The sequence below is a fragment of the Myiozetetes cayanensis genome, unplaced genomic scaffold (genome assembly GCF_022539395.1).
Source record: "Myiozetetes cayanensis isolate MyiCay16 unplaced genomic scaffold, myiCay2020 scf21, whole genome shotgun sequence".
In the NCBI taxonomy this organism is placed as follows: domain Eukaryota; kingdom Metazoa; phylum Chordata; class Aves; order Passeriformes; family Tyrannidae; genus Myiozetetes; species Myiozetetes cayanensis.
This window is the reverse complement of record NW_026087423.1, coordinates 13,090,830-13,118,659: the sequence shown is the minus strand read 5'-3', so window position 1 is coordinate 13,118,659 and position 27,830 is coordinate 13,090,830. Positions and strand designations below refer to the sequence as shown.

At 42.9% G+C, this 27,830-nt stretch overlaps 1 protein-coding gene across 2 annotated transcripts; it reads right to left on the bottom strand.

Moving 5' to 3' along the window:
• Nucleotides 1–400: 400 nt before the first annotated feature.
• Nucleotides 401–27,070, bottom strand: GOLGA3 (golgin A3). Of its 2 annotated transcripts, none has more exons than XM_050317988.1 (24): nucleotides 26,946–27,070; nucleotides 25,663–26,008; nucleotides 22,177–22,458; nucleotides 21,196–21,308; nucleotides 20,036–20,721; nucleotides 19,544–19,655; nucleotides 17,893–18,199; nucleotides 17,098–17,300; nucleotides 16,209–16,346; nucleotides 15,134–15,295; nucleotides 13,964–14,332; nucleotides 12,884–12,961; nucleotides 11,703–11,966; nucleotides 11,155–11,249; nucleotides 10,305–10,521; nucleotides 9,453–9,596; nucleotides 8,616–8,813; nucleotides 8,000–8,116; nucleotides 7,422–7,561; nucleotides 6,537–6,669; nucleotides 6,219–6,341; nucleotides 5,911–6,075; nucleotides 5,545–5,708; nucleotides 401–4,591 (listed from the first exon to the last, which is right to left on the bottom strand). In XM_050317988.1, exons 2-24 carry the CDS (start codon nucleotides 25,784–25,786, stop codon nucleotides 4,384–4,386), a joined length of 4,542 nt encoding a protein of 1,513 aa, XP_050173945.1. In that variant the 5' UTR covers nucleotides 25,787–26,008; nucleotides 26,946–27,070; the 3' UTR covers nucleotides 401–4,383. The 2 variants fall into 2 exon arrangements, with proteins under 2 accessions (XP_050173945.1, XP_050173947.1); XM_050317990.1 differs by having other exon boundaries at nucleotides 22,300–22,458.
• Between the last annotated feature and the right edge of the window lie 760 nt (nucleotides 27,071–27,830).

Genomic DNA, 27,830 nt, shown 5'->3' with positions numbered 1-27,830 from the left:
GGCACAACATTCCTACCTCACGGACCTGCTCTCCAGCAGCGCCGGCAGGTGCTGGGATAAGTGCCTGTCCTTAAAGAAGAAAATAACGCCCCTTTAACTCACCCTAATATTGCAAGTTGGAATAATTTCTCTCGTCATCATTGCACGTGGCTAAGTTAGAATCAAGATCAAGTTTCTGCATCGTTCCAATTTGTACACTCAAGAAGTTGGCAAATTCAGGCCAAGGAATTGCATTTCTTCCCTGAAGCGTTCAGCTGACTGAGAAAAAATAAACGCAATACAAACGCAAGCACAATGCAGTTTAGATGTGTGAAAAACAGTGAAAAATCAATAAACATAAAAATTACTGCCCAAAAATCAAATCGAAGATGGTAATTCTTAAAGGAGAAACAACATGGAGCCCTTTACCAAAAATAGTTTATTGCACAAAACTTTTAAAGGAATTCCCTATGCACATAATTTTTATAATCAACATGCTTTGTATGATCATAAACATTAAATGTACATAGTGTAACTCCTCCAGCCCCTGGGTTATCCGTTCAAGAACATGAAATGATTAACTTCTATCTTTTACAAATACAGCCTAAGCAGACATTACTGAATGTCATATATGAAACAGAACCATTTCATTTACAATATCCAGAACATCCTTCCCTTCCCTAGAAATCTGTGCATCTGTATTGGAAATGAGGCTGCCCAAGACTCAGTGTTACACATAAGTAAGAGACAGAGAGATGCTGATGAGCACTGGTAATTCCTTTGGACTGTAATTAATTCCTTTCACATGAAAATATTTAAAGGCTCTGGTCACAATAAGTCACATGCAACTATTCCCACTTTCCCCACAAGGTTAATAAACGTACATCACAATCCTCTGCATCACCAGGAGTGAATCTGTCATCTTTCAGTTAAATTTATATTGATAATACTGTCTGTCCCCAGCACACCTCTGATGTTGTCATTGCTAGCACTGAAACACCCATGCCACTGCAGTTCTCTAAGGAGAAAGACACAATCCATGAAATTACGACCACCAGAACTTTCATCCCTGATATTACTTTACACACATGTGAAAGTCTCACAGATCTCAGCTAGGATATTGCCTGAATAAAGTGTATGGGATCACTATATGAGTGGGTAAGGGGCTCAGCTGATCCCAATACAGTGCACAAATATTTCCAAGAAATCTGGAAGACAATAGAATGGAGCATTATGCAATGTTCAGCAATGCCAGAGACTCAGTAACATTCTTCTCCATTGTAGGGTTTGCTGGTCTTTGTTGTGATTTCTTTTTTTAAATGCACAGTTACTCAAGAGTCCTCAAAACAGCATCTGAAAAAGTAACGCTGCAGCATTTACCAGCTTTCAGCACTTGGGAACATTCTCACATTGCAGTGACATTTTTCCTTCATCAGTAAGACTTGGTTTAGTAGGCAGCAACTACTGAGGAAACAGACACAGGAAATACATTCTATTGCAGTGCTTGAAAAAGGAAAACAAAAAAATCTTTGAGATATTATTCTTCAGATTCTCCTCTGATGGATTTGGCAGTGCTGTGACAGGCAGAGGGGAGGCAGTTTTCCTTTCTACCACTAGTTTATTGCCTAGACAGCAGAGACCTGCAGCTTTGCAGACCAAGCATGCTCAGGGTGAGGCTTTTTGATAAAACAGCAACTACTTCTCTGGATAATTAGGAAGCTTAACTGATGAGCTTCAAAGAAAAGGCCTTGCTTCTATCACACGCTGCTGCTCCTTCTAGAAGACTTCCCAAAGGCTTAGTACCTCCCCAGATTTAGACCCTCAAGTCTCCCTGTCTGTCCTTCATTAAAGTAAATGACATGGTGCTTTTGTTTATAGAAAAAAACACAGCCTGAATATGACACAAAAATACCCAGTGTCCAGGTGGGTCACTGTGGGAATCTAATCTGTGCACAAGAGCTCCCTCATCCTGACAAGGCAAACACGTCTAAGGGAACTGGACTGCACAAGCTCAGATGTCTTCAGGAGCTGGTGAGAAATGCAGCAGAGTGCAGAACTGATACAGGAAGGAGAGCAGACATTCAGAACAGCTATGCAGGTTTATAACAGTTCTGGCTTCTTTGATACCAGATAAAACCTTTATCCATACAAGTGTTGCCAAACTTAACAGATTAAAACATAATAGATTCTTAACTGTAGGCAATATATTTAATAAAGTGAACAGCAACGTTAACGCTGCACAAGTGTTATTTTAAATCCTGGACATTTGGTAGTTTTTTGTCCTGAATATATTATTCATTACATACTTTTAATGTTTTCTTTAACAATACTGAGGTGGTTTTTTTTTCTTCTTTGAGCTTAATATACAGGCAACTTCAAGAACATGACAACAGTGAGATAATCAGTACCATTTACTCTACAGAGCAGACTGCAGCAGTATGCAGACACTACCATGTCTAAGCTAGTCAGTAAAGCTTTTGGCTTCTCTTTGAATTGTTTGGTAGATCTGTAGGACGGGCACCTAATGCCACACAAATGCATTTCTTCCTTCAGTTCCAAAACCCTGACTGTCAGCACCACTTGACTTTGATCCCAGTAAAATATAAGTCAAAATCCAGTAGCTGAAGGGCATGAAATCATTCAGGATAAACTCTTTAAGTGCAAAGTGTTCAAGTGGACTAGAGCTTAAATTGGAAATTATGAGAAATCAGACTTTAGATAAATATAAGTGGGTTTGGGTTTTTTCTTAGTTTGCTTATTTTTTGCCTTACTAAAGTTTGTTTGCTAAACAAACTGCAATATCCTTCTCATTCCTCCACAACAACCAAACCCATCCAAAAGCAGAAAGAGTCTCTTTGGAAAAATACATGAACTACAATTTTTTTTCCCCAGCCACTGAATCCACTTATACTTACTAGATTTTTCTTTTTTTTTGCGAACACCAAACTATAGTGGATACAACTGACCTGTTTTCTTTATGTTTTAAAGACAAAACCACGCTAGTACAGGAGTTGCCACTAAATCTCCCAAATAACATCCCATGTATTTCGATTTGTGCTTCAGAACTCAGCACACTCGGCCAGGCAGGACCCCCCCTGGATTTGTGAATGAGGAGAGCGTGGGCTTTTATTGCTCACGACAAACCACGTGGAGCAGCAGGGCCAAAGGGGAAGCAACCTGAAATGAGCTGCTTTAAAAATCACCTGCTCAGGGTGCTCTGCAGAGGGGCTGCCACGGTACCAACACCCCCACTCGTGGTGGACACCTTGTAATAGAGGGTGCAAAAAGTAGGGGAAGTGTGGGGGGGGAGATAAAGCTATTAAAAATAATAATCTTATAGGCATTATAATTATGTCTTTTAAAGTAAAAATAATTACATTTCTGAAAGCTCTGGCTTTAGGAGCCAATTCCCCCAAGCCATTGGTACAGTATGTCGAAGGAGAGCAAACTTAAATGTAACTTTAAAACAATGACAGTAACAAAAACCCTCATGTCAGCCTTAACTTACAGTATATAAGCATATTAAAACAGATATTCAAAGTCAGAAAATTACGATCTTTTTCTTATATATATATATACTTTTTTTTTTTTTTTTACACACATACTTTTTCAAGGGTGTCTACTTCAAAACTTGAACTAAAAAGGTGCAAAGTGTTTGTGCAGTGAAGCAAAGCTCACTACTGGCCTGCGACTGTAAGAGAAAAACCGGTGCTTCAGGAAACATCCCAGACACCAACTGCTCTGCATGGCTTGTCTTTACAGTCTTGTTTCTTCTGCTATAGGTCAAGAGGTCAGTCTTCCTAGCTGGAAATAGCTTACCATGACTTTTTTTTCTCTTTAAATACAGATAACTATAATCTGAACTTTGAGAATAAAAGATTACAGGAGGGAAGAGAGAGGATGTTCAACATTATCCAGTTCTCAACCACTGCTAAAGGCTGGACATGAGAACTTACTGTCATTTGGCTACAACCAAAGATGGGAGAAAAGACAACACATCCCTCTCCCCCAAAATAAAAAACCAAACACAAAATCGTAATGTTACAAAATTAACAGTAGTTCCTCAATAAAATCAGATTGAACAAATACAGACCTGGAACCAGATGCTCCTCTTGACCTCATTTTAAACCTCCATCTCAATCTCTTACTAAACCCTCAGCTGAGCTAGATTCAGCACTTGGCAGTCCCCAGCATGACAGAATTATTATGGCAAGGTTTCAAACAAACCCTTGGAATAGCACGTTCTGCATTTACTATTACCTCAGTTTCTCAAATCTGTGCCTTTTGCTTCTACAGGCAAAAGCACAGCTCTGAACACCATTTTAAAAAATGAAATAAATAATTTTTTATAAAGATTTGTTTATATACTTAAAGCAGTAGGAAGAAAGACAACTGATAAGGAGGTTATAGTGTCAAACCTTCCTTGTCATTAACACTAAAATTCTCTTTCTTTTCATCTGCAGTAGGAATCTCCTGCTGGTCTGATGCAGTGGCAGGACTGGTAGAACCAAGGTCCATTAACTTCCCCTCAATCTGAGTCCACGAAGACATTGATTCATGTACTGTGATGGTGTGTTCCTCCATCTGACGCTGCAGGCTGTCCATCTCCTGCCTTTGGAAGTATTGAGAACAAGAAAGCAAAAATCAACAAGCACAAAAGTTTATTTTTCCGATTCCTGATTCTGATTCCTGATATCTACTCCAAGACCACCTGAGATATAGCTGTATACGGGAGAAAGAAATCTACAGGAAGCTTAGGAATTGCCTTCTTGAATTTAGGACCAAACAAATACAATATGCTTAATTCAAAAGTAAGGGCCAACAGTGCAGCAGCTCCTGTGCTGCACATCCTCACTGCCAGGGATGAGGCAGCACTGTTTCCTCAGGAGAGGCACTTGGTGGCTGCAGCCTGAACCACGGTGCTCCTGCAGCTATGGAACAACAACAACATGGGAGGCAGAGCCTGCCATGGAAGGCAGCTTGGAAAATGCTCTCAGGCACGTGGGGTGATTCTTGGGGTTGCCCTGTGCAGGGCCAGGAGTTGGACTCAGTGATGCTTGTGGGTCCCTCAGTCCCTCAAACATCACCTGAGGTGGTAGGAGTAGCTCAGTTCTCCTAATAACCTCAACTCTCCATCTCCCTGAAGTTGTAGCTTTCCTGTACCGTGCCTCACATATTTTTGCACAGACAGTAGGGATTATTACCATACCCACTGCCTGGGCTGCCACTGCAAGCAGCCTTTCTGATGTTGGCAAGAGAGAAACACCAGCTTTTCCACTAGCAAAAACTAGTAATAGTTGTTTCTGGTTTGTTCTGCTGTGTACAATCTAGGGTGGACATTTTGCCTAGTTTATTGTTAAGTCTTCTTTTGTCATGGTAATGGCCATATAAGCAAGCACTTTCAATGACAGAACATCCTACTGTCCTAAATATAGTCCTAATGAAAGAATTCATTTTACAAATCCTATTTTCCCTTAGGCTGGCAACCGGTTTCCTGGAAGCATTTTTAAGACTACGGTTGAAAATAACACAAATAAATAAATAAATAAATAACTGAGGTCATACTTTAATTGCTGGAGACAGCTGTTCAGGTTTTTCAAAGGCTCCTTGCTCACACCTGTCGATGGTTTCAAGAGTTCTTCCAGCAGGGCAGCAGGCACTGGACAATCAGGAATCTTGACTGGAGTCACAGGATTGGAAGAGTTATTCTCTCCCTTGAGTTCCTTCCTCTGGTTAAAGGGAAAAAGTGAGAAATACAAGTAAGTTATTTCATCCATGTAATTTTTAGTACCTAGAAAGAGTCTCCCATCACACTACTGGTACATATCTGCATTACAGAGCAGGAATCACAGGCACATTCATGGTAGGTAATTTAGGAGCATTAGCAGAGTATTTTCCTGTACCCTACGTGTGTTCTTCCCATTGAAATACCTTCTTCATCTTGCCATGCTTCAGGTCCAACTTCAGTTGCTGGTTCTGCTGCAGCAGTGACTTCATGCTGTTCTTCAGTTCAGTCACTTTGGCCTGCAGCATAAACTTATCCTTCTGAGTCACTGCCAGGTCTTCCCTCACCATCTCCAACTCAGTCTTGATATTCTAAATGGGAAGAGAATCAATGTGAGATAAAGAAACAGTGTAAAAATTCCAGCCAGCTATTGGTTTTATAATTTTTTTCTTTTTCAGTTTTCAGGGGAAAACCATCCTTCCATCAGAATCTCCACTGGCTGCAGATTAAATACCTGCAAGACAACTTGCATCCCTTCTAACTCCTTGTGGCTGCGCTGTTCAGTCATGTCCAGCTGCTGCTTAAGTGTTTCAATTTCTCTTTCTTTTCGTTCTACTTCCCACTTGAGGTCTTCCACCTGCCAGGGCAGATAAAAAAACGTATCTTTAGAATTATCTACCACAAAATCTAAAATATATTCTTATATCTTATGAGCCATTTCTGGTTCTAGGAAAACCCATCAAAACTTCCTTGAAAATGCTGAATTAAAGACAAACAAAGTCATACAGTGCAATATAAGTAGGGATGAACACAGTCAGTGTTCTCTTCTTACCTCTTGGCTTACTAGAGGCTGCTCACTAAGCTTGTCATCCAGGTTCTTCTGCAGAAGCTGGAGCTGAGACCTGGCTTCTGCCAGCTCTTGCTGAAACTGTGATACCTCCTGGGAATGTTTTTCATCCTCTGCCCTGCACAGCAGGATCAACAGACACAGCAGTTACTCAATCTGTCCTTTAAAACAAGTACTCCACTGGGTTAGCCTTGTAAGTGCCATGACAGGGTGTGGAACTGGTTAGTTATAGCTTTGACTGAAGACTTTGCCAACACATTGACAGCAAGAGTTAAATCACAGGAAAAGTTTATGAAACAGATAACTAAATACTGAAAAAAAAATTTAAAAATTCCTCGAGCTCTGGTAACAGTCCAGTTACAAACAACAGATCATGCAGTAAAAAAATCCAAACAAAAACCCGTCAGCAATTTTGCTTTGTTTTAGGAGGAATAGGGTTAACCTTATATCTATTCTCATGTAGCTCTGACCACTCCTTAATTTAAGAAAACATCTTCAATTAAAATTGAATTTTAATATATTGTGGTATATAGTCAACAATCAAATTAATCTTCTATGTAGTTTGTCAGGGATGTGAAAGAGATAATAATAGGATATATATGGAATGCTAATCCTTACTAGTAACATGAGATAGTGCAAGTCTGTGTTGAAAGTAGAAAAATGGCAGACGGTGAAGCCTAAATACAGTGCACTTTAGGTCTGTCTGGATGATGGGGGAGACAAATGCAGACCAGAGAAGCATCTCAGTCAGGCTCTGAACATTCACCATAATCCACTCCAGAGGGCAAAGCCAAAAATGCACCAACATATGGCTTCTTTCAGAGGATTTAATTACTGTTCTCCAAGACCTCGTCCAAGAACTTCACTTACTGCAGTTTGTCCACCTCAGCCTGCAGGGCCTGCACGAGCAGTTCCTTGGCGTGGAGCTCCTTCTGGACCTCGCTGAGCTCCAGCATTGCCGCCCGCTGGTGCCGCCGGTTGTGCGCGGCGTCCGCCCTGGCCGCTGCCTCCTGCGGGAAAACAGGGTTGTCTTGGCTTCAGCACTGAGGGAGCTGGGCTAAAGCAGTGTGGAACCAGGCCAGGAGGACACTGAGCAGCTGTTAGCATTTTCTGTCCAAAGCACTGAAGTACTGGCAATTAATAACGGTGTCTAACTATACTGGAAGAAGCCTTTTTGCCAGGCTGCTGCTTCCTTGTGAATTTCTGGATGGAGCACCATCACTTCAACAGGTCTCATGCATTGCAAGTCATAATGGAATTTTCTGGACAGTCAATGAGTATGACTAACACAGGGCACAACAGAGAAGGCATCCCTGATCCATCAGCCACTAGCCATCATGACAAAGACCCTGCAAGCAGCAGTCTCTTACAAAGCATGGATTTTGTTTCAAGATGCTTTTAAAATACATTTAAATCACCTTCTAAGTAAATAAAAGATAAGCCATTACCTGTTTCTGAAGGTCTTTAACTTTTAACTTTTCTTTCTCTAAGGAAGCCTGTAAAGCTTGGATAAGTTGTTGCATTTGCTGATCCTCTTCCTCCTTCCGCTTTAGAACTGCCTGAACCTGTAGCACATTATCACAAAAATAAATGACATTTTGTGGGGGCTCACTGGAAGAAGAGGCAATACAAACACAAGCCAATGCAGGGATTGCAAAACCAATTTTCTGTCTCTCTGCTGTTCAGTGATCACTCCTTCAGCATGGCACCCTTTAACCCTAAACTGCTATGGTTACATGGCAGCTCATTGCCCACGGTCCCATTTGCTTACGGCCCATAAAAACATTACTATTGGCATAAAAATGGTCCATCTCAATGAATCTGTATGTAACACAGTCTGTACAACCTCAAGTGAGCCACACTTTCACTACTGCAAATGTTATAGTGCAACTCTGATAATTTGTTTTTCAAAGGAAACAAAGTCCCCTTTCTATCTCAGGTTTAGCCCCCCCACATTGCTGCTGTGACACAACCAGGGGGGACCCAGAGCTGGAGAAAATGCACCAACTTTGTATCACATGAGCTAGTTCCTTTCTTAACTTGCTACATCAAGAAGCCAAGTACCTGTAGATTCAGCTGCACCAAGTCTGCCTCTCTCTTGGCCAGGGCTGTTTCCAGGATATTGTTGTGCTCCCGCAGAGCAGCGTTGGACTGACTGAGACCTGTCAGTTTTCCACGTTCGTGCTCCAGTTCAAGGGCCAACTTCTTATTCATTTCTTCTAAACGTTTTATCTTCTTCCTGAAGCCTCTGGATTCCTGAAGCTGCAGTCAAAGAAAACCGCACATCAATCAAACATAACCAAATCATTCCAGTCTACCACGTAAAAAAGCTGTGAGTTGAACTCGTTAAATGCCTTGCTTTTCCAGAATGGGATTTCTTTTCTCTCTTCTTTTCTAATTTTTTTAATGAACATTAAATGTAAGTTCACTTTGATTTTTTTTTTTGTGTGTGTGTGTTGGAAGACTGAAATGCTTCCTAGAAAGCAGAATCCAAGGGTACTGTTTAGGTGCAGATCAAGAGTAGTTGATATTTATAAATTTTCTTGTGTAACTCTACAACTGAACACCACCACCCTGCCCTCATAATCACCAGGGATCCATGACTCCAGATAGTTCCAGCAGCTAATGATTCATGCATCCTCAGTGTCTCATGACCAGACACAGCTGGTATCTAATACAGGAACTATTTTTCTCTCTCATCCTTTTTCCCTATACAACAATGACTCATGAAACCACGAAGAGCCACCACAAGGCAGCAAGATTTGCAAGGATCCCTGACACGATGTTTCCTATCTAAGATTCTGATTTCCTGCACTGTTGGAATAAAATCACAGTACTAAAATGTCTCCCTCGTCTTCCAGGCACTTTATACTCATCTACCAAGCAAACTCAAGCAATCACCTCATCCTCAAGTTCCAGCACTTTCTCTCTGTACTCTTCAAGCTCCTGGCTGGTGAGTGAAATCACTTCTTGCAACTCTTTTTCCAGCATCAACTTACTGCTGCTCACAGCTCGCAATTCTGCCTTCAGAGCTTGAATCTTTTCCTAAAGACAAAGGGATCACATGTGTGGTTAGTGCATCACCCATCTGCAGGATTTTTGCTGGGGTTAAAAGCCCACTTCCCTAGGAAATGCAAAATGAGGTGCCAGTGTTTAATTTAAAGGTCTTGCTCAGAGCTTTCCACCCCTGCATCCAGCTGCTGCTGTTAGTGTATTTGATATCCTGCTCCACTGGTCCAAGGAATTGGACCTTCCCCCAGTAAATTAATTTTCTTATCACAGCCATAACATATATGAGTAAGTTATGGCTACCTTGAAAAACTTTTAACTCAATGAGTTCAGTGGGAAAAAAGGAGTAAGACTTAGAATTTTGGAAAATTTTCAGATACTGATCCTTTAAAAAAGAAAAACAAAGAAAAAACCCCAACAAAAATCCAAAACCTAAAACCAAACCAACAATAAAAATTAATCAGGAAATCTAGCACAAAGGCTAATGATCCTCTTGAGCTTGGATTACAATTGGTAATCTGAAAGATACAAATCAAATAAAAAAACCCCACCAACCAAACCCAAAGCCTGCCAAATCACCTCTCTCCAATGTAGTTAAATTCTCAGTACTCAGAACACTGACACCATGTTATCACCTAGGCTTTATATTCCAAATACTTTCATCTCTTCAGGGTAAAACAGTATTTCAAGACTTATATTTAATAACTAGATAGCTCTGTCCTTGTGTCCCAGGACACTGCACACCTGAGCAATCTGGTCGTTTCCACCATCAGTAATCTGTGCCCTGAGTTTGCTCAGCTCTGCCTCAGCAGCCTCCTTGGCCGTGAGGGACTCCTGGAGCCGCCGGCTCAGAATGCCCACGGCATTCTCATAGGCCTTGTGCTTGGCTTTCATCTCCTTCTGAGCGCTCGTCAGGTCCGACCCCAGGCGCTTCATCTTCTGCTTCTGCTCAGTAATGGCCCTGCAGGCAAAGGAAAACACCAGGTAAGACTAAAAACTGCTTGAAAAACAGCACTGAAAGATTCATTTTTTTCACATGGCCCAAAAAACCCCAACATTCGCTTCTCTCCCTCTGTCCCAGAGTCACCCCCCTCATCAGGTTGACAAGACAATACCTTGAAGGCTCTTGATAGCATTCTAAGAAAATACTTATGGGTAATTAAGAGGTCTTTGTCAGAGTTATTAAAATGCCAACATAAAGAAATATATTACTATCTCTAAAAATAACACAGAATTTAGAGTAAGAATCCAATCTAATCTAGGACTCTTGATGGATATGCCAGATATCATAAAAACCCTGTGATCAGCATGAAAAAAAAAAAGAATGATTCTCATTAATGCCAACATTCTAGCCAGTCAAGGCTGAAATTCAGTGAATGGTAATTAGGATTAGCTCCAATCTGTATGGTGTATGGCAGAGACTGCTGGTTGAAAGCATAAGTGAATCAGAGAAGATGCAACTCCTGTGCCATGGGTCTAACTCTGTAAACTTCCAAAAGGAGAGACCAGGGAATAGGAAAAGGGTGATTGCTAGAAAGGTGCATATGAGAAACAAATGCTGCAGTTATTTTGTCTGTGCTACAAGAACACTTACTTTTTTGCTTCTTCTTGCATTTGTTCTACTTGTTGTTTTAAAGCCTGATTTGCCTCAGCAAGAGATTCCATTTGTTCCTTATCAAACTGCAAAGACTTAAGAGGAAGGAAAAGAGCACCCATGAGAGTAAGAACAAAAGCATGTTTGTATGTTGGATAATAAAAGAGTGAGCATGAAATTTCAAAATTACTTTAATCTCTAAATATAAATTGTTCCACAGTTCTCTGTGTTCTTTCCCTTTTATTTCTTCTTTTAACTCTTCCCTCTGAGGGCACCACCATTAACATGTATGAACAGAGTTCTAGTTTGGTTTTTGCTCTCAAATGGTGTTCACTTTGGGACCAAGGCAACTACTTCCACATCACACCTGCATCACTCCTGTCGTCAAGCAGTCGTGTATTTACACAGTTTTGGTGGGTACATGCTCAAATGTCTAGAGCATATTAAATATGTAACCAAGAACCTTATCTTGTAGGTGATCATCATGCTTATTTCTGAAGTTAACAGAAGTGACACTCTCCAGGTCCAAAGCTCTACACCTCCCATACCTGCAGGCGTGTTTCCATGTCGTCTCGTTCCCTTTGCACAGATTGAAGATGATTCTCTATTTCCACCATCTGCTGGTGAACCTGAGATACTTCCTTCTGGAGCTTTGAATGCTCAGACTCGAGTGACTGTTTTTCAACCTGAATTTGCAGCATCTCTTTTTTGACCCCTTTCAGTTCCGAGTCCAGGCGCTTCTTTGTAGCCTTCAGCTCGCTGATCAGCTGGTCCTTGGAACTCGCGTCTCTTCGATAAGCCTCCACCATCACCTTGGAGTTACGAGAGGACAGTGTCACCTCTGGTACAGCCTCACAGATTTATGACAACTTCAGTGGAAAGTATTTACTGATATTCTCTTAGTTTGGGGGAGGTGTGTCATACAAACCAGCACCAGATTCTGTAACACACCTACTGTGCTTCAAAGGCTTGTGTGTGAGCCCAGATACCAAATAACAGCATGTACTAGTTCATTAACCACCTCCTGAGTGTTCAGAGCAGTATGGGATACTCTTCCTCACATCCTTTATGGAACTGCACTAATTATGTGCCATTTGTAAAAACTAAACTAACAACTTCTGCCACGAGCAGAGGGCTTCACTGTGACTGACAGTTTGAACAGCCTTCCCAAACTCAAACCTAACAAGCTAAACCAAACTTTGGCACTAGGTTAATAAGCAGTCAAGCAGTAAATTAATGGTGCCACCCTATAAAGTAAGACATATGTATGTGCAATACTAATGACATACCATTTTCAAATGAGTGTTTCAAAACTGTGCAAATTCAGAATAAAATTTTAAATACAGCACTTAATTTCCATCTAATTACTGAAGCAACTACCACTTTTCAGTGCTGCAAGGAAATGACAAGACTTGAAGATTTTCATGAGTGCTGTTGCAAAAGCAAACCTAATCAACAAACTAGAGAGAGATTTTCTATGGTGGATCATTTGGCAAACTCCCAGAAGTCCTATCAAAACATGAACTGGTTGGTGGATCAGCTTTTATGTTAGTTACAGATAGAAGTTCAACTGTAAATTATACAGTTTCTTTCTTTCAATGTCACATAGTTCTGTGATAAAGAATAGATTCAAATATTCTCACAACCCCCCCAGAAGTACATGCCTTCACTGTAAAAAGAAGTATATTCCTTGGTTTTATGTCTCTGAAATTTCTTTGCTTTTGCTTACCTTCTGCTGCAGGAACTGTTCCTTCACTTTTTGAAGCTGTTTTTTGAGATTGGCATTTTCTTGTTGCAGATTTTCCACCTGCCAAAGGGGAAGCAAAGCAAACATTGCTTTACATGCCAAATGTCATATTCTATGTGACTGCTTCAGTGACAGCATCTATGACTTGTACCAACTGCCCGATCTGACAAGGATCCTGTTTCTGACTAAGTGCCTCAATGGTTGATAACAAAACATTTGATACAGAAATACATTCACACAGGTCACCATGAGCCTTGTTAACCTCAGGAATGCACAGAGTCCCCTTATCCACTGCAGTTTTGGCACATGTCATTAGTGTACAGACGACGTATCTGGATGGCACCTGTTCACACGTTCATGATCAAATGAAGAAACCAGTTGGTTCTTTGAAGGAAAAAAACCATGTTAAATATACTTGCATCATTTTTCAGTAATTCCATTGGTAATACTATCAAGCCCCACTATTACCTTCAAAAGAAATCTTTAAAGATTACCAGGAACTCATCAGTACTGATATTCAATAAGAAAGCTCTTCCTAGGAAGATTGGATGCTCTAGAAGATAGAGAGCATACACAACTATAAAACTAAAGTGTGAACAGAAGACTCAACATAATTTAGAGCAGACAGAAAATGAATACAGATATGCTTTAGGCTTGTCCTTGTTCAATGACTAGAAAAAAGCCTCGGCTGGCTTTGTAAAAACAAGCCCTGGTATATTATTTCAAGAGAAAAGGCACAATTAAATGTGACCAAATTATTGCATAGGAAGGATGTTTGGCCCACAGTGCCACAGAAGAAGAGAACACTAGAAAATTACTTCCCAAACTGCCATCTATGCTCAAAATTCTTGTGTTTTAAAACTGATAGATTTCAGAACTACAAACAAGGACAATGATAGAACTGATTAAAAATATTGCCCTTAGCTGAACCCCACAACTACACAGGTACACAAACTCACACATGCCAATCTCCTCTCACGTAACTGGCTCTCTACCCTGTGTCCGTGGCAATCCTTCCCTGCAACTGCTACTTTAAATAAGGTGCTTTCAGGGATGCATTACCTGGCTTGTCTTGACTGCCATGTCTTGCTTCAGTTGTTCCAAGACCTGCGCTGTGACTTCCGTATCTCCCGCGAGGCGCGCGGCTCCTTCGTCCAGCTGCTCCTGACTTGCCTTCGCTGCCTGCAGAGCCACTTCCAGGACAATCTTCTCGTTCTGCAGATACTGGATCATGTCATCTTTAGAAGTGGCATCACTTTGGAACTCCTCTAATCTGGCCTTCAGTTCATCATACTGTGTCTGCAGGTCACCCAGGGCCTGCTCTCTGGTGTGCAGAGTCTCTTGGGTGACAGTCAGTTGCTTCATTAGTTCCAGGTGCTCTTGCTGTAAAGATTCGAGCTGCAGATCTCGCTGGTGCAAAGTCAACTTGACCTGAGAAGAAGTATTTTTAAGATTAAATTAACACAAAGCAAAGGTTATCTTTGCAAATAAATACACTCCAATCAAAGTCAAGTATTTTAATTAATTGTTTTAGCTTCTAGGAGAAAATAGAAGGAGGTGAAAGTATTTTTTAACTTTCCTAGGCCACTTCAAGCTTCTCCATTAATTGCACTGATTGCCTTCTGCAGCATCTGCTATCTTACAGGCTAAGCAATGACCAGAATGGCAAACCAAATACATTCATAATATTCACTGTATTCTAAATATTTAGTTGAAAGAGGTGTCCACAGTAGGTATGCAGGTAAATTCAGCATTATTAACCATAATACTGTATGATTACATGGAATGTTACACTGAGCTGTCACCTACTTCATATCATTCCAGCCCTTGACGTGCTGCCTAAGTTACAAGGTTAAAGCAGGACTCTCTAGTGCAGATTTATCATGCTCTAAATGTATATAATGATATCCTGACTGCCTAACAACTTTGAACATGGGTCTATGGTTCTGGTCTACACTTACAATAATCACAGACTGAATTCACTAAAAAAGCCCAGCACCTGCAAGACAGTAGTTCAGCAATTTAAAAAAGGTACTGTTACTGAGATGGTTGGAAAAAAAAAGGCCTTTTCACCTGAAACAGAGTGACTTTGATATGGACTTCATTTTTGCAGCAGCCTTTCAAGGTTTTAAAAAGAACTTTAGAGCTCAGTATCTATTTCCTATTGCTTTTTCAGCCAAACAAAAAGTATTTCCCTTGAAACCCTTGGGAAGTTGATTAACAACAGTCTACCTGTCCCAGTTCTTGCTCCAATGTTGCTGCAGAATCAGCCATTTTCTGAAGCTGTTCTTTCTCATCCTCAAACTCCTCTAGTTTTCTCTGCAAGTCTTCTTCCACCATGGTTTTAGCCTCCTGGATCTGCATGAAGGCAGCTTCTTGATCTAACATGTCAGCCTGCACAGAAAAAACAAGGAATCAACTTCTACAGTTTCAATGGAGGGGGAAGAGTGGGAAAAAGAAAAAAAATATAGGAAAAGGAAAAAGGAAATTATCAAGAAAATTTGTAGAGGAAAGACAGAAGCACAGGTAATTCTGATGTCTGCCCTACACACCTGTATGCTCTTACTGAAGTCACCCATTCATATTCTTAAGACACCTCACACTAACAGTGAATGTCTTGCATATTTGTGACGATCTGAATTCCTATTAAATAACACCATGTCCTTTCTCAATTGACGAAAAAAGACTTAAAGAAAAAGAATCTTTATTAAAATTAAGCTGTTTGGAAAAATTCTTAACCAAAAGGGATTCCTTGGATGCTGCAGCTACTCAGTGTAGCTACTGAGAGGAAACAAAGTCCTGTTATTTACACATTGTATTAGTAACACTGCCCATGGGCTGCTTCCATAACCTGCTGCTCTACTGCCCTGTGAGACTCAGAAGCAGGAATGTCACTGAAAATCAGTGGAATTCAAGGTTCTAAGAGCTTTGAAAGTGCTGCTTTTTTTTTACTGGAGGGCAGGAAGGACAAACCTGATTACTGAGCAATGTCACACTGTTAAAAAGCACACTACTGATTTAGATTAACTTCCAACTAAGCTTTCTCTTGACAAGAGTTCGTGAATGGGTAAATGACAACATTTCATCTGAAAATGCAAGTATCACCACTGAATAGGAAATATATGGCCTTGCTCCCTCTTATCATTCATAATGCCATGCAAATTTATTTGTTCTGAAATATCTACTGGTTTTATAATGCAGCATTTGAACCAGTTCATGAGAATTCTGTGTTACTTTGTCAGAATAGCCTTGAGTCTGCAAAACATAAATACACAACCTAATTCAGGAAAACCATCTAGAGCCATACCTCAATATTTTGTAGCTGTGCTGCGATACGTTCCTTTTCTTTAATGGATCTGTGCTGGGTTTCAGTCAGCTGCTGAGACAGTGCCACGTTCTCCAGTTTGAGATGTTCCAACATACCTGCTTGAGTCATTTGCCCAGCCTAAAGGAAGGAAAAAAGGCACAGATTGACACCAACAGTCAAAATTTGGCCAACAAATTTCAGAAAGAAAAAAAAAAGAAAAATCACATTGAATCCATGTGTGCCTTATTTCAGGCACTTTTCATCCACAAAGGTAAGTGCTTTGGTTAAATTTATGCCTCACCATTAATGTGAACTAACACCTCAGTATGGAAAACAAACCACGAGCTGGCCCCTTCTCCTGCCCCCTGAAGAACACACGTTAATCCCCCAGCCTGTGCTGACCCCAGGGCTGCCCTGAGCCAGGTCCAGCACCTTGAACCTCATCAGGTTCCCATGGGCCACTTCTCCAGCTTGTCCAGGTCCCCCTGGATGCCATCCTGTCCCTCAGGTGTGTCAACAGCACCACCCAGCTCGGTGTCACCTGCAAACTCACTGAGGGGGTGCTTGATCCCCCCTGGTCCCACTGCAGACCCCTGAGGGGCACCAGTGTCCCTCGGGACACTGAGCTGCTGAGCACTGCCCTCTGGATGTGACTGTGCAGCCAGTTCCTTATCCCCCAACACTGAATCCATGTCTCTCCAATGCAGAGAGAAGGATGCTGGGGGGACCACATCACAGGCTTTACAGAGGTCTAGTCAGATGACACCCATAGCTCTGCCCTTGCCTTGGTGCAGTCAGTCCACTGCCACCAGAAGGCCACCAGGTTGTCCTCTGGTAAGCACAGAGAAGAACAGAGCTCAGCCCTCCATGTGCAAATAAACCACAGTACCTGTATATTGGCCATCTCACTCTGCAGCCTGACCCGGGCCTCCTGTGCCAGGACGAGCTGCTGCTGGTACCACTGGCGCACGTTCTGGAGGGAAGTGATTTCTGTCTCAGATGCCTTCAGCTTGTTGGTCAGTGTGGTCCGTTCCAGCTGCACCTTCTGGAGCTGGTTCTGTAAGGAAGCCAACTGCTGCCGCAGATCGTGAACTGGAGGAACAAAAAGGAAGAGCCTGGACTAGAGCATCCACTGCTCTATTTTCCTGCACTAATTTCCAAGGATCATTGCTATGTTCACAGCTTCTTTTTTGCCTCTCTTGTTGAACAAAAGCATATATGCCTAATTACATGGAGACTGGCTTTTCCTGCAAAAGTGCTGGAATCTGAAGTATCTGGCCATAAGCAGAATGAAATTAAACTAAATGAATCACTTCTGGAAGCATTCATTGTTCTTTAGAGGCAGAAAATATGAACTAATTAAACATCAGGTAGTAGGTGTCCTGTAGAGTCATCCTTACAAATCACTAATTGTACAATTTTCTAAGAAAACAATTAGGGCACTGTCAAACAGTTGCTGGACTAAATATTTATGCCTCCAAGCTGGCAGTGGCAGTTTGCAAACTGTGGCACATCTGTGACACAAAATAAGAAACAATCATCTTAAAATTCATACCATTTTATTAGCATGACATCAATTAAGCAGGGCTTAAGATTTCTTCCTCTTCTGGACTCCAGAATTATGTTCAAAGAAAATGATTCACGGACTAACAAATTTTAAAGATTGACATTTACATCATCCCACCTGTGCTGTCTCTGGTGAGAACATTTTTTTGCATATCTTCAACCTTCTGCAGCAGTCTCTGGTACTGCTCCTCTGCTAACTGCAAATCATTATTTGAAGAAGCCAAACTAGCATTCTTTGCTTCCAAGGCATTTTGCAGGTCAGCCATTGCTCGTTCCAGATCCCAGCAAGACTGCTTTAATGTGGCCACTTCTGAGCTCAGAGATTCCTGCTTCTGCTGGCTGGTTTGGCTGTGCTCCATCTGCGCCTGCAGCTTCATGTTCAAAGCTGCAAGTTGGGCTTGCAGCTCAGTCTTCTCTTTGAGAGCCTGAGTGTGTCCAGAAAACCAAACCAGAGAATGTTTAAGAGAAAATACACTAATGGCTGACTAAAACAGATGCTAAGGCAAAGACCACTTGGCTTGTAAGAAATTCTTTTTTCAAGTGACATCTCCCCTATCAGATATTTCAAATGCCTGAAAAGTCAAAATACAGAGGAAAGCACAGACAAGATATATTACTGTATGACAGTAATCACATCAGGATTTTTAATAATACACATATGTGTACACGTGAAGGAAGAATGCTTTCTGATGTGAATGTTACACCATCAATTAAAACAAAGAGAAAATACAGTTACACAGACATTGCCTGCATTGCTCCGGATTTATCGTCTCCTTCAATTTGACTTTTTTAAAAAAACATACAAAACCACCACTCTTTTTTTTTAAAGTAGTCTTTGAAGGCTTTACAACTTTGTATTTACCCTCTTCAGCATCTGCACTGGGTTTGCATGGGAGGGGTTTGGCAGTTGGCAAACCAGGGGTGCTCTCTGTGAGAAGCCGCCAGGAGCTTCCCCTGTGTCCAACAAAGCCAACGCCAGCTGGCTCCAAAATGGACCTGCCCCTGGCCAAAGCTGAGCCCACCAGTGACAGTGGTAGTGCCTCTGGTATAAAGGATTTAAGAAAGTGGGAAAAAAAAATAGCAGAAGAACAACAGTAAAGATAAGAGTGAAAATATGTGAGAGAAACAGCCCTGCAGACACCAAGGTCAGCACAGGGGAGGGGGAGGAGGCGCTCCAGGCGTTCATGAAGACTGACTCCCATGGGAGGAACCCCACGCTGGAGCAGGGGAAGAGTTCAAGGAGTCCTTTCCAGGAGAAGAAAGGAGCAGCAGAGACAATTTGTGATGAACTGACAGCATCTCCCATTCCCCATTTCCCTACACTGCTGAGGGGAAAGGAGGGAGAGAATTCAGGATCAAGCTGAGGCTGGGGAAGAGGGAGGGGTGGAGGGAAAGGTGTTTTTAAGGTTAGTTTTTTCTTTCTCATTACCAAACTCTGCTTTGACTAGTAATAAATTAAACCCATTTCCCCAGGCTGAGTCTCTCTTGCCTGGGATGGTAACTGGTGAGTGATCTCTCTGTCCTCACCCTAATCCATAAGCCTTTCACTGTCTGTTTTCTCTCCCCAGTCCAGCTGAGGAGGGCACAGAGCAGCTCTGGTGGACACCTGGCATCCAGCCAGGGTCAGCCCACCACAGCATCCTTGGGAAGTACCTTACTGAACAATGTTTTTACAAAACACAATTCCCCAAGTAATGAGAAGGAGGCTCTTGAAAATTTGAAATATTAATGTGATTTGCTAAACACAGAATTCCAAATTCATTTTCTACCTGATTAGCCTCTAGTGAGAGTGCCTCTAGTTGCCCTTCAAGTCTCATCTTCTCCTTCAGAACCTGCAGCATTTCATCATGAGTTCCTGCAATGGAGCTCTCCATAGAAACACTGGAGACAGAGACAGCACATACACAGTGACAGGGTTAGAATACAACACTCACCCGGCTGAAGAAAAGTTAAACTGAAATTAAGAGGCACTAAGACTGTGTGTGACCTGGACTGTAGGACATATTTTCTGGCTTTATGATAGATCTATCCCACAGTGTAACAACCTTAGGAACAAAGAGAAAAAAATATTATATTCATGCTACTTTGGTTACTCAAGGAAAGTTACCTGTCAGATTCTTGTAGAATCTGTAAGTTAACAACAGGTTTGATCACAGCACAAGTTAAAAGTGGATCCAAGTTTAGTAGAAGGTAGGAGTAATAGGCTGCCTATTCCAAGGAAGTGTAGTGCCCAACAAGGGCCTCACTGGGATCACTCTTACCTGCTAGAAATGCTGTCTCTCCTGCTCCGAACTTCCCCGTTAACTTCTGGCTCCTGGGCTCGATGCTCCACTGCCGCAGCCTGCAGCACCTCACTGATGGAAGGAAACTGCCCCAGGGCTGCAGGGTCTATCTTCTGGCCATTTATTGTATAAGGAGTATCCTGTTTGTTTTCTGGGTTCTGTAAACTGCTGTACAGCCCTTTCCCTGACACGCTGCTGTAGGTAGAGCTGTCACTCTCATTTCCATCCAGCCTCATTCCCACTTCGCTCCCATCAATCTCTGAGACGCTGTCTCCTGCCAAGGAGGAACTCTCCATTCGATCATCCACGTCAGAGGGCAGACTAATCTCAGAAACAACTGACGTTGGACCACTCCTGCTTTGCTTCAGAGTCCCACCAGATAAATCAGTGAAATTCCCAGCAGTGTTTCTGGTGTCTGAATCTTCAGTTCTGTAGTCAGCCAAGGACCGGATCTTACTGGACTTAGCTTTGGAACTTTTCCTCTCTTTTGAGGATGCTGGGAGTCCCAGGCTACCCAGTTTGGGCCCCCTGGGGACACTGGTCCGCAGAAAGGAGTATTCCTTTGTCATTGCTACAGTGCTGGCTCTCGGCAGGATCTCTGGGTTTAGCATCAGCTCAGGGTCCAGGGTGCTGGAGGGCCGGTTTTTGGACGTGGACTGACTCGACTACAAGAAGCAAAGAGTCAACAATAAATTCCAGAATGTTAACTTTGAAGTAGCATCAAAGCCTTATCTTGCTCTAACTTAAGATGTAAAGCTCTTACACTTCTACACTAACACTAGATACACAGGTCCTTTTGTAAGCAAGGTAAATCACACCAGCAATTAACCCCATCAAGGTTCCATATATCACTGAAAATGTTCAAGATAGATTCCAAAAGCTAACTGAAAAATACAGGCAAAATTGAACATTTAGGTCACTTAAGTTTTGTGTTTGGTTTTGTCCCCCATATTTTAAGTAGCACAAAATGGTATGTTACTGAGGAGGTAAGAGAACCAAATTTTGCCTGTCAAGAAGAAAAAAACCTGCTTTCTCACATTTGAGAAAACTACTGACTGCATTCAAAGCACAGAAATGGTAAAGTTTTCAAGTTTCCCCACAAAACACTGACTCTAGAAGATGTGTTGTGTGGTACTCACTCTTTCTTGATGCCTCTTCACCCTGTACTGTTTGAGCTGTTCCTCCAGACGCCTTCTTGCCTGAAGTCTGATTTGTTCTTCTTTCTCCAATGGCAGTGAAGGCTCTACTGAGCCTGTAAGTGAAAGGTTTCTTTACAGTCAAAGTGTAAGAAAAAGCCAACACAGGCAAGTGTGATGCAAAAGCTAAAAGCCCCCTCTACCATCAGCAACATGCTTCATGCTTAAGCAAGGAAAGAAAGGAAAGCCCATTGACATGCACCTCAAACTACCCCCTTCAAGTCTAGCCTTGTGTAAGCATTGATAAAGCTTGTGGACTTCCACTGCTCAGTTTGCTGCAGTTTCTCCACATATATATGACAAGAGATTATACAGCAAGAAAAAAAATATTGCTGTAATTTAATCTCACCTGTTCTGCATTTCTGACAGTACTAAAATTATAAAACTCAGCAAGAACCTGTGCAGTCCACTCATTCATTCCCTACAAGTCAGGGAAGGATGTTCCCTAGATACATTTGCTTACCTTTGGTTAACTCACATTAAATCTTTCCCAGAGTAGGGCTTTTTAAAAACACTATTTCAGAGAACACCCACAGCATTAGACACCTTATTGTAAAGGCTTCCCCTTCACTGCTCGTCCCTCTTTATTACTTAGCTTAAAATCACATGGTTCTGCTGTTCTGTGGTTTTTTTAAATGTCACCTGTTACTGCTGATAATCACAGAGATTAGAAAAGCTCAGCCCCAGGAAGCGTGAGTTCCCCTCAGCGTAAGAGCCATTTCTGAATGGGAAGGCACATGCCTTAGCTGCAGCAGAGGGTGCTTTACTGAAAGAAAAAGAACTGTAGTTCTAAGTAAAAGCTTACTGCAGAAATGAAGTTTAGTTCAAGCTTAAATGATGTTACAGGAGTCCAGAGCCAGGCTCAGAGTAAAAAGCTTTATGCAGCAAGAGAAAGCAGGGGCACCACCGTGAACGGATGCTTACACAATTCAGTTTCTTGCATGGGAAGACTTAGTTTGAGAGACTGCAAAGCTTCTTTCCTAAGAACTATGCCCTCAGCACTAGTTCCCTGAGACTTCCTTAGGCTGTCATGGAAACCAGTCACACCTGGGGATGACTCTTCACCCTGCTCACAGTTGGTGGGGTCAAAAGATACAGGAGAGTCAGGGAAGAGCGGCTCTGGCCCATTCTGGCAGGCGTCCACTTTGCTGTTCATCTCCAGACTCCCCTCCTCATTTGGCACTTCGTTGATGTCATCACTGGTAGCTGGAAAAGAAAGTTTTGCTGAGCTACACCTTAAGCCACCCATTTATCTCCACCCCTCCACCCAAATACAATGCTACTGCTACTGCCTTTACACTGTGAGAACATGGAAATTGCTACTGACAGCAACTGGCAGGAGAAATTTTATAAAGGGCTTTCAGTTCTTTATTTAGAAAGACCAGAATGAGTCCTTTTCACTGCTTTACCATGCTGCCCTCAATCAGGACCTCAAAAGTGATCACACAAAATATCTTCAAAGCTTCACACAGGTTTTTCAATCTCGTTAGGGTTAGAAGCATGAAACGCTGAGCGTGAGCAACTCTGAGGGGCAACCTCGCACAGATCAGACTCAGCAACTGCAGGCCTTGCTGAATGATTCAGCTGTTTGATATTCTGCTGGGCACTGGGGAGAAAGCATCCACCAGCCTGACTTCCAGCCCGGGCCAAGCAGTTCTTCAATTTTCAACTGAGTTTACATTTTTTCAAATGGGATGTTTTCATCAAAATACAGCAGCAAAGCTCACGTGGATCAAAACAACAGATCTACCAAGTAAAATTAAAATCTACCAAGTAAAATGCAATTCAAAACCACTTTAACACCAATTTTATCCCCACTTACTAATATTAGATTTTTCTTTATCCATCACAAAAAAAGCACATTCAAAACCAGTTAAACATTGCACAGGGTTATACTTTTATACTGATTTCTCACACATTTCTACTTTGCTTGGTTGGTGACTACTTACATTTATGAACCTGCTGTTGCAAAAAAACTGCCTGTCTAAATTAATTACTATAGATCTCCAACGAGCAGAGTACTGAAATAGCCACTGCCTTTCTGTTCATTCCCACACTATGTATCACTGCAGTATCTGGAACTCACTGGAATAACATGTAAGATTTCATTATTTTTTCAAAAAGATGTTTGAAAATATTTGACACTTCTGATCACAAAGTATTTGCAAGTGCAAAAATCAAGTTTTCTCTTCCCATTTTTCCCCTCCTCTCAGACTTGAATAAGCAGTTTGTATTCTTTTAAAAGTCTTCTCAAGGAAGACATGAGGAGAAAGAAAAAAACCCAGACTAGAACTGAGAAACATATCCACCCAAAACAAAGTGTTTCTAAGATGATGTTCTGTAGCCAGGAAGCTGATCATAATGATTCAATAAAACCTTAATTACTGATTTAGACTAGCCCACAAACATACTGGTATTAAACTTTTTCTCCCCATAAAAGGAATCACTGTAGACTTCTGAAAGCAAAACCACCACTAAACAATAAAGCCCTTATCAATCAATCAATCATGTAGGTGGAGAACATTAAAGTGCACCCTGAAGTTAAATGAGCCATGTGGAAAAAATTACAGGTAGGGAGGTAGGACCTTTTCATTGTTTTCCCTTTTCTTACTGAAGAAAGCAAAAGATTTCCTTTGAAGTGCAGTCAAATTTCACTGCAGAGTAATGTGAAGAGGAAAAGCCAAATTGCCACCCCTGAGCATTTGCTGCCACCTCTGCAGTGCCTCCTCCCCCAGGCAGCACAGCTGTTTGAACAGTGACCCAGCGCAGAGGGCACTGAACCAGCAAACACAGTGTGGGTGAAAAGAAAAAGCTTTCAGTCTTAGGCTGCCAAAGCCCATAAACGCTCCAAGATTTGAATCAAAACACTTTTGAGTGTCTTATTTGTCACCCAGACAACATTTTCAGGCCACTGCAGTCTGAATCAGTTCTCTGATTTAGATCATCATGTCACAAAAATGCTTACGGGCACAGTGGAAAGGGAGGGTGCAACGAGTGTGTAAAGGAGGACAGAGGACAAGACTGCTTAGTAATGACTAACACTTTAAAACTAAAAGATTGTCACAAGCAAATCTGAAATAGAGGTCAGTGCTGAGAATAGCCACAAGAAGCCAAAAATAAGAAGACAGCTCACACACTCAGAAATATTGTTTCTGCCCCTGTCTCAGAAACTGCAGCTAGTGCTGCATCTGGTTTACTCTTTATTTACATTTTTTTCTTCACTACTGTCAGTGGTAAAATTCTGGAGGAATGGTTTCCTGGCAACTTCCTGAGGCCACGAGACACGCAGAATCTAAACACTACTTGAACTAAAGTAATTTAATTGCAGTAGAGTCAATACAGCTGTGGTATTTTCAGAGCAGCAGAGATGCAATTAAAATAAAAACAGTAGGAAGACACACTACCTATTTGCAAGCCACAATTCAATTGTCCAACACTGGAGAAAGCAGGAACACGTGATCTCCAACTTCATAAAAGATGAATGAATCACCACATAACTACACTCTGCCAGCCTGACAGTGGGCAGTGTAAGAAATGTAAATAAAGTCTCAGGCCTCGCTCTCCCGCCTGGGACTGGCTGACAAACCTGTGGTACGGGAAGGCTGCAACTTCCTCACGTCACCTCCCTTCACACAAGGAACCTTTTGTGTATCCACACAGCCACGGGGCACACAGCCACATGTGTACCCACACCACCCACCCACCACCACGTCCTTGTCACCAACACCTCCCACACACCGGCCGGGAAACACGGAGACTCCAACGCATCCCAAGGAAAACACCTGAACACTGGGATGGGTAGAGAGGCTCTTGAACCTCCCCCTGCAGAGGCTTCCAGAATTCAACAGGACAAGGTCCTGAGCGACCTGATCTTGCTCCAGAACCAGGTCTGCTCTGAGCCTGAAGTCGGACTAGACAACCCACAGAGCTCTGTTCCAACTCAAGTTTCCCATAAAGGGACATTTAGGGAGACTTTTAAAGTACATTTTGGTTTCTGCCTAAGCGATTTAATTTATTAGGAAAATTTCTTTTGCCAGAATAAATTACTCCAGTCATGAGCGTCCCTCATAACGATCATTTCAGAACTGCTGGTTCTAGATAACTGCAGGTGTACACTTCTGGAAGCACTATCAGAAGACAGAGTAACACTGAACAATAAATACTCAACTGACAGCAAACAGTACTTAAGTTAATAGTTGGGTTTTGCTTTCAAAAGAACAAGTTCTACAACAAAACCCAATTTTCCTCATGTACAGAGCCTTCACCAAACTCGCTTACAACTGCTGTACAAGAAATTCCTGACCTCAAGGAAAGAAGTCCTTCAGCATCATCTGAACAATAAAATGTGACTGTATAAAAGCCTGGGTTAGTCTGGTTAGAAAATTATCTGGTGCATATGAAATAACCTACTTTCATCTGCAGTAACTGGCTGTGACTTGGCTTTACAATCCAAAAGTTCTTCAGAGCTGCCAGGAGCCCCATTACTGCTCCTGTTCTCCAGGTGAACATCCTGCTGGACAGATGAGGAGTCCATGGTAAAAACGATCCAGATCCCTGGAAAGTTTTTCTTCTGAATAATTTGCCACCAAGTGAACTACCAAGTCCTGTTTCTCTCCATCAGCAACAACAGCATCAAGGTGTTCCACGGGAGCAGTTCTGGTCTGTACAGCTGTTGGTGGTGCAGCAGGCAGCTGCTAACCCCAGATCAGGAAAGCAGCTCGCAGACAAAGTCGTAATCACCAAGGGCCTGCATCCCCTAGAAACAGAATTTACAAACATTTATTAGAGCTTGGAAAGTACGAGATAAAAAAATCTGACAGAAACTGTTGTATTGTACACAGTCCCTTCACATATTTAAATTTCGTTCAAATAGTTGCTGACAGATGAATTCAGATTACAAAATGTTATGGTTCTTATTCACTAAAGAAACATAAGAAATCCCCAGTTAAAAAAAAAAAAAAAAAAGAACGTTACTGAGGCTGCAAACAGCTCAGGGCACCCAGGAAAACACGGGGATGCAGGTGAGCTGGGAAGGAGCCAGAACCCTGGAGAGCATTTCTAAAGGAGAAACCTCCACAAACAGAAGAGTCTTTAATACCTTCACTGTGATTTGTTATTTATTTTTTCAAGATTTTCAGTGTAACAAACCTTACAATAAAACTTCTAGAAGAACTGCCGCTGTACAGCAAATAGATTCCACATGACAGGTCACTAAGAGGAATTACAGACAAAAGGCATGCAAGATTTTGACTGCTCACACCTTGAGAAAACCCCACTAGCTCGAGATGGTTTGTTATCCTTGTCATAAAACACGTTTTAACAACCGAGTGATGGAGAGCAGCTTTCTCCTGTACATCCCACTCCCGATACCAAAGGCTCGAGTATTGCGGCTTCACAGTCCTTTTGTATCCCTGTGTTGCGCACAGACAGACACACGCACAGATGCAGGCACGCCAACCTCACGGGGGGGGAGCTGTACGAAACCCACCGATTCTGCTTAAACCCCCCCAAACCGTGAGGGCACCGGGGCTCGGTCACGGCCCGGGGGTGCCCGGCGAGGGCAGCGGGAGGCCCGGGGCCCGCAGCGCCCGGAGCCGGACCGGCAGCTCCCACTCCCCGCCAGCCCCGACCCCCCGACCTGAGCCGGCCCCGGCCCCCACAGCCGCCCCCCGCCCCGGCCAGACCCCGCAGACCTGGGGCCGCCCGCCCGGCGCCGGCTCCTGCCCGAGACGTGGCGCTGCCTGCGCCGGGAAGGGGAGGGAGGGAGGCGGGCAGGGCGCGGCGGTGCACCGCGGTTCTGCCTCCCCCGCCAGCCGGCCGCTGCCGCCGCCGCGGGCCGGGTGTGCGGCCCCTCCGCCCCGCGGCTCTCCTGCCCCGGCGCCCTCGAGGGGCCCGCGGCACTCGGCGGGCACAGCCGCGGCTCCGAGCCGGGCGCTCCGGGGCCGCGGTGGCGCCGCCGGGCCCGGGCACGGGCGGCGGCTTTTCCAGACGGACCCTTCCGGCAGCGCGGGGAGGGAGCGAGGGAAGGAGGGGACGAGGGGAGGGAGCGAAGGAGGGGCCGCGGCGCTCCCACCGCCCTCAGGGCCGCCCTCAGCGCGGCCCCTCCGCCCGCCCCGCCGGACCCTGCGCCGGCGCCGCCTCCCCTGAATTAAAATTAAGTGGTGCATAAATTAAAAACTGAATCTGCCTTTGAGAGCGGTGCGCCCCTCGCAGCCTTCTGTGCCTTCGTTAATCATGTTCTTGCGTTGGTGTCTCCATCTACCGGGGAGTCCAGTGACATGTCCTGTTAAATGTCATGTTTCCAGCGTTCCTGATGGCCCTTTTCTCATAAATCAATTCGTACAGTTTTCAGCATCTTTCTGGCACTGGGCATCCCAGAAGTCCTGTGGGTACCGGGAGTTGGTGCCTTGGAGCCCATCATTTCATAATGAAAACACCTACTGACATTATACTATCACAATAAATTACACTGCCAGGTAAACACACTTAATCCCCTTTTCCACGTATTCCTCTTTCATCGACCTGTCCAAATTATCCTTATTATGAACATAAATCCCCAGAGCTGCTCCTCTAGGAAG

Coding starts and splice junctions, on each gene's coding strand:
- GOLGA3 (XM_050317988.1), bottom strand. CDS start 25,786: ATGGACTCCTCATCTGTCCAGCAGGATGTTCACCTGGAGAACAGGAGC. Junction 17,301..17,892: donor TCTCACCAGAGACAGCACAG/GTGGGATGATGT, acceptor TTGTTCCTCCAG/TTCACGATCTGCGGCAGCAG. Junction 11,967..12,883: donor AACAGTTCCTGCAGCAGAAG/GTAAGCAAAAGC, acceptor CGTAACTCCAAG/GTGATGGTGGAGGCTTATCG.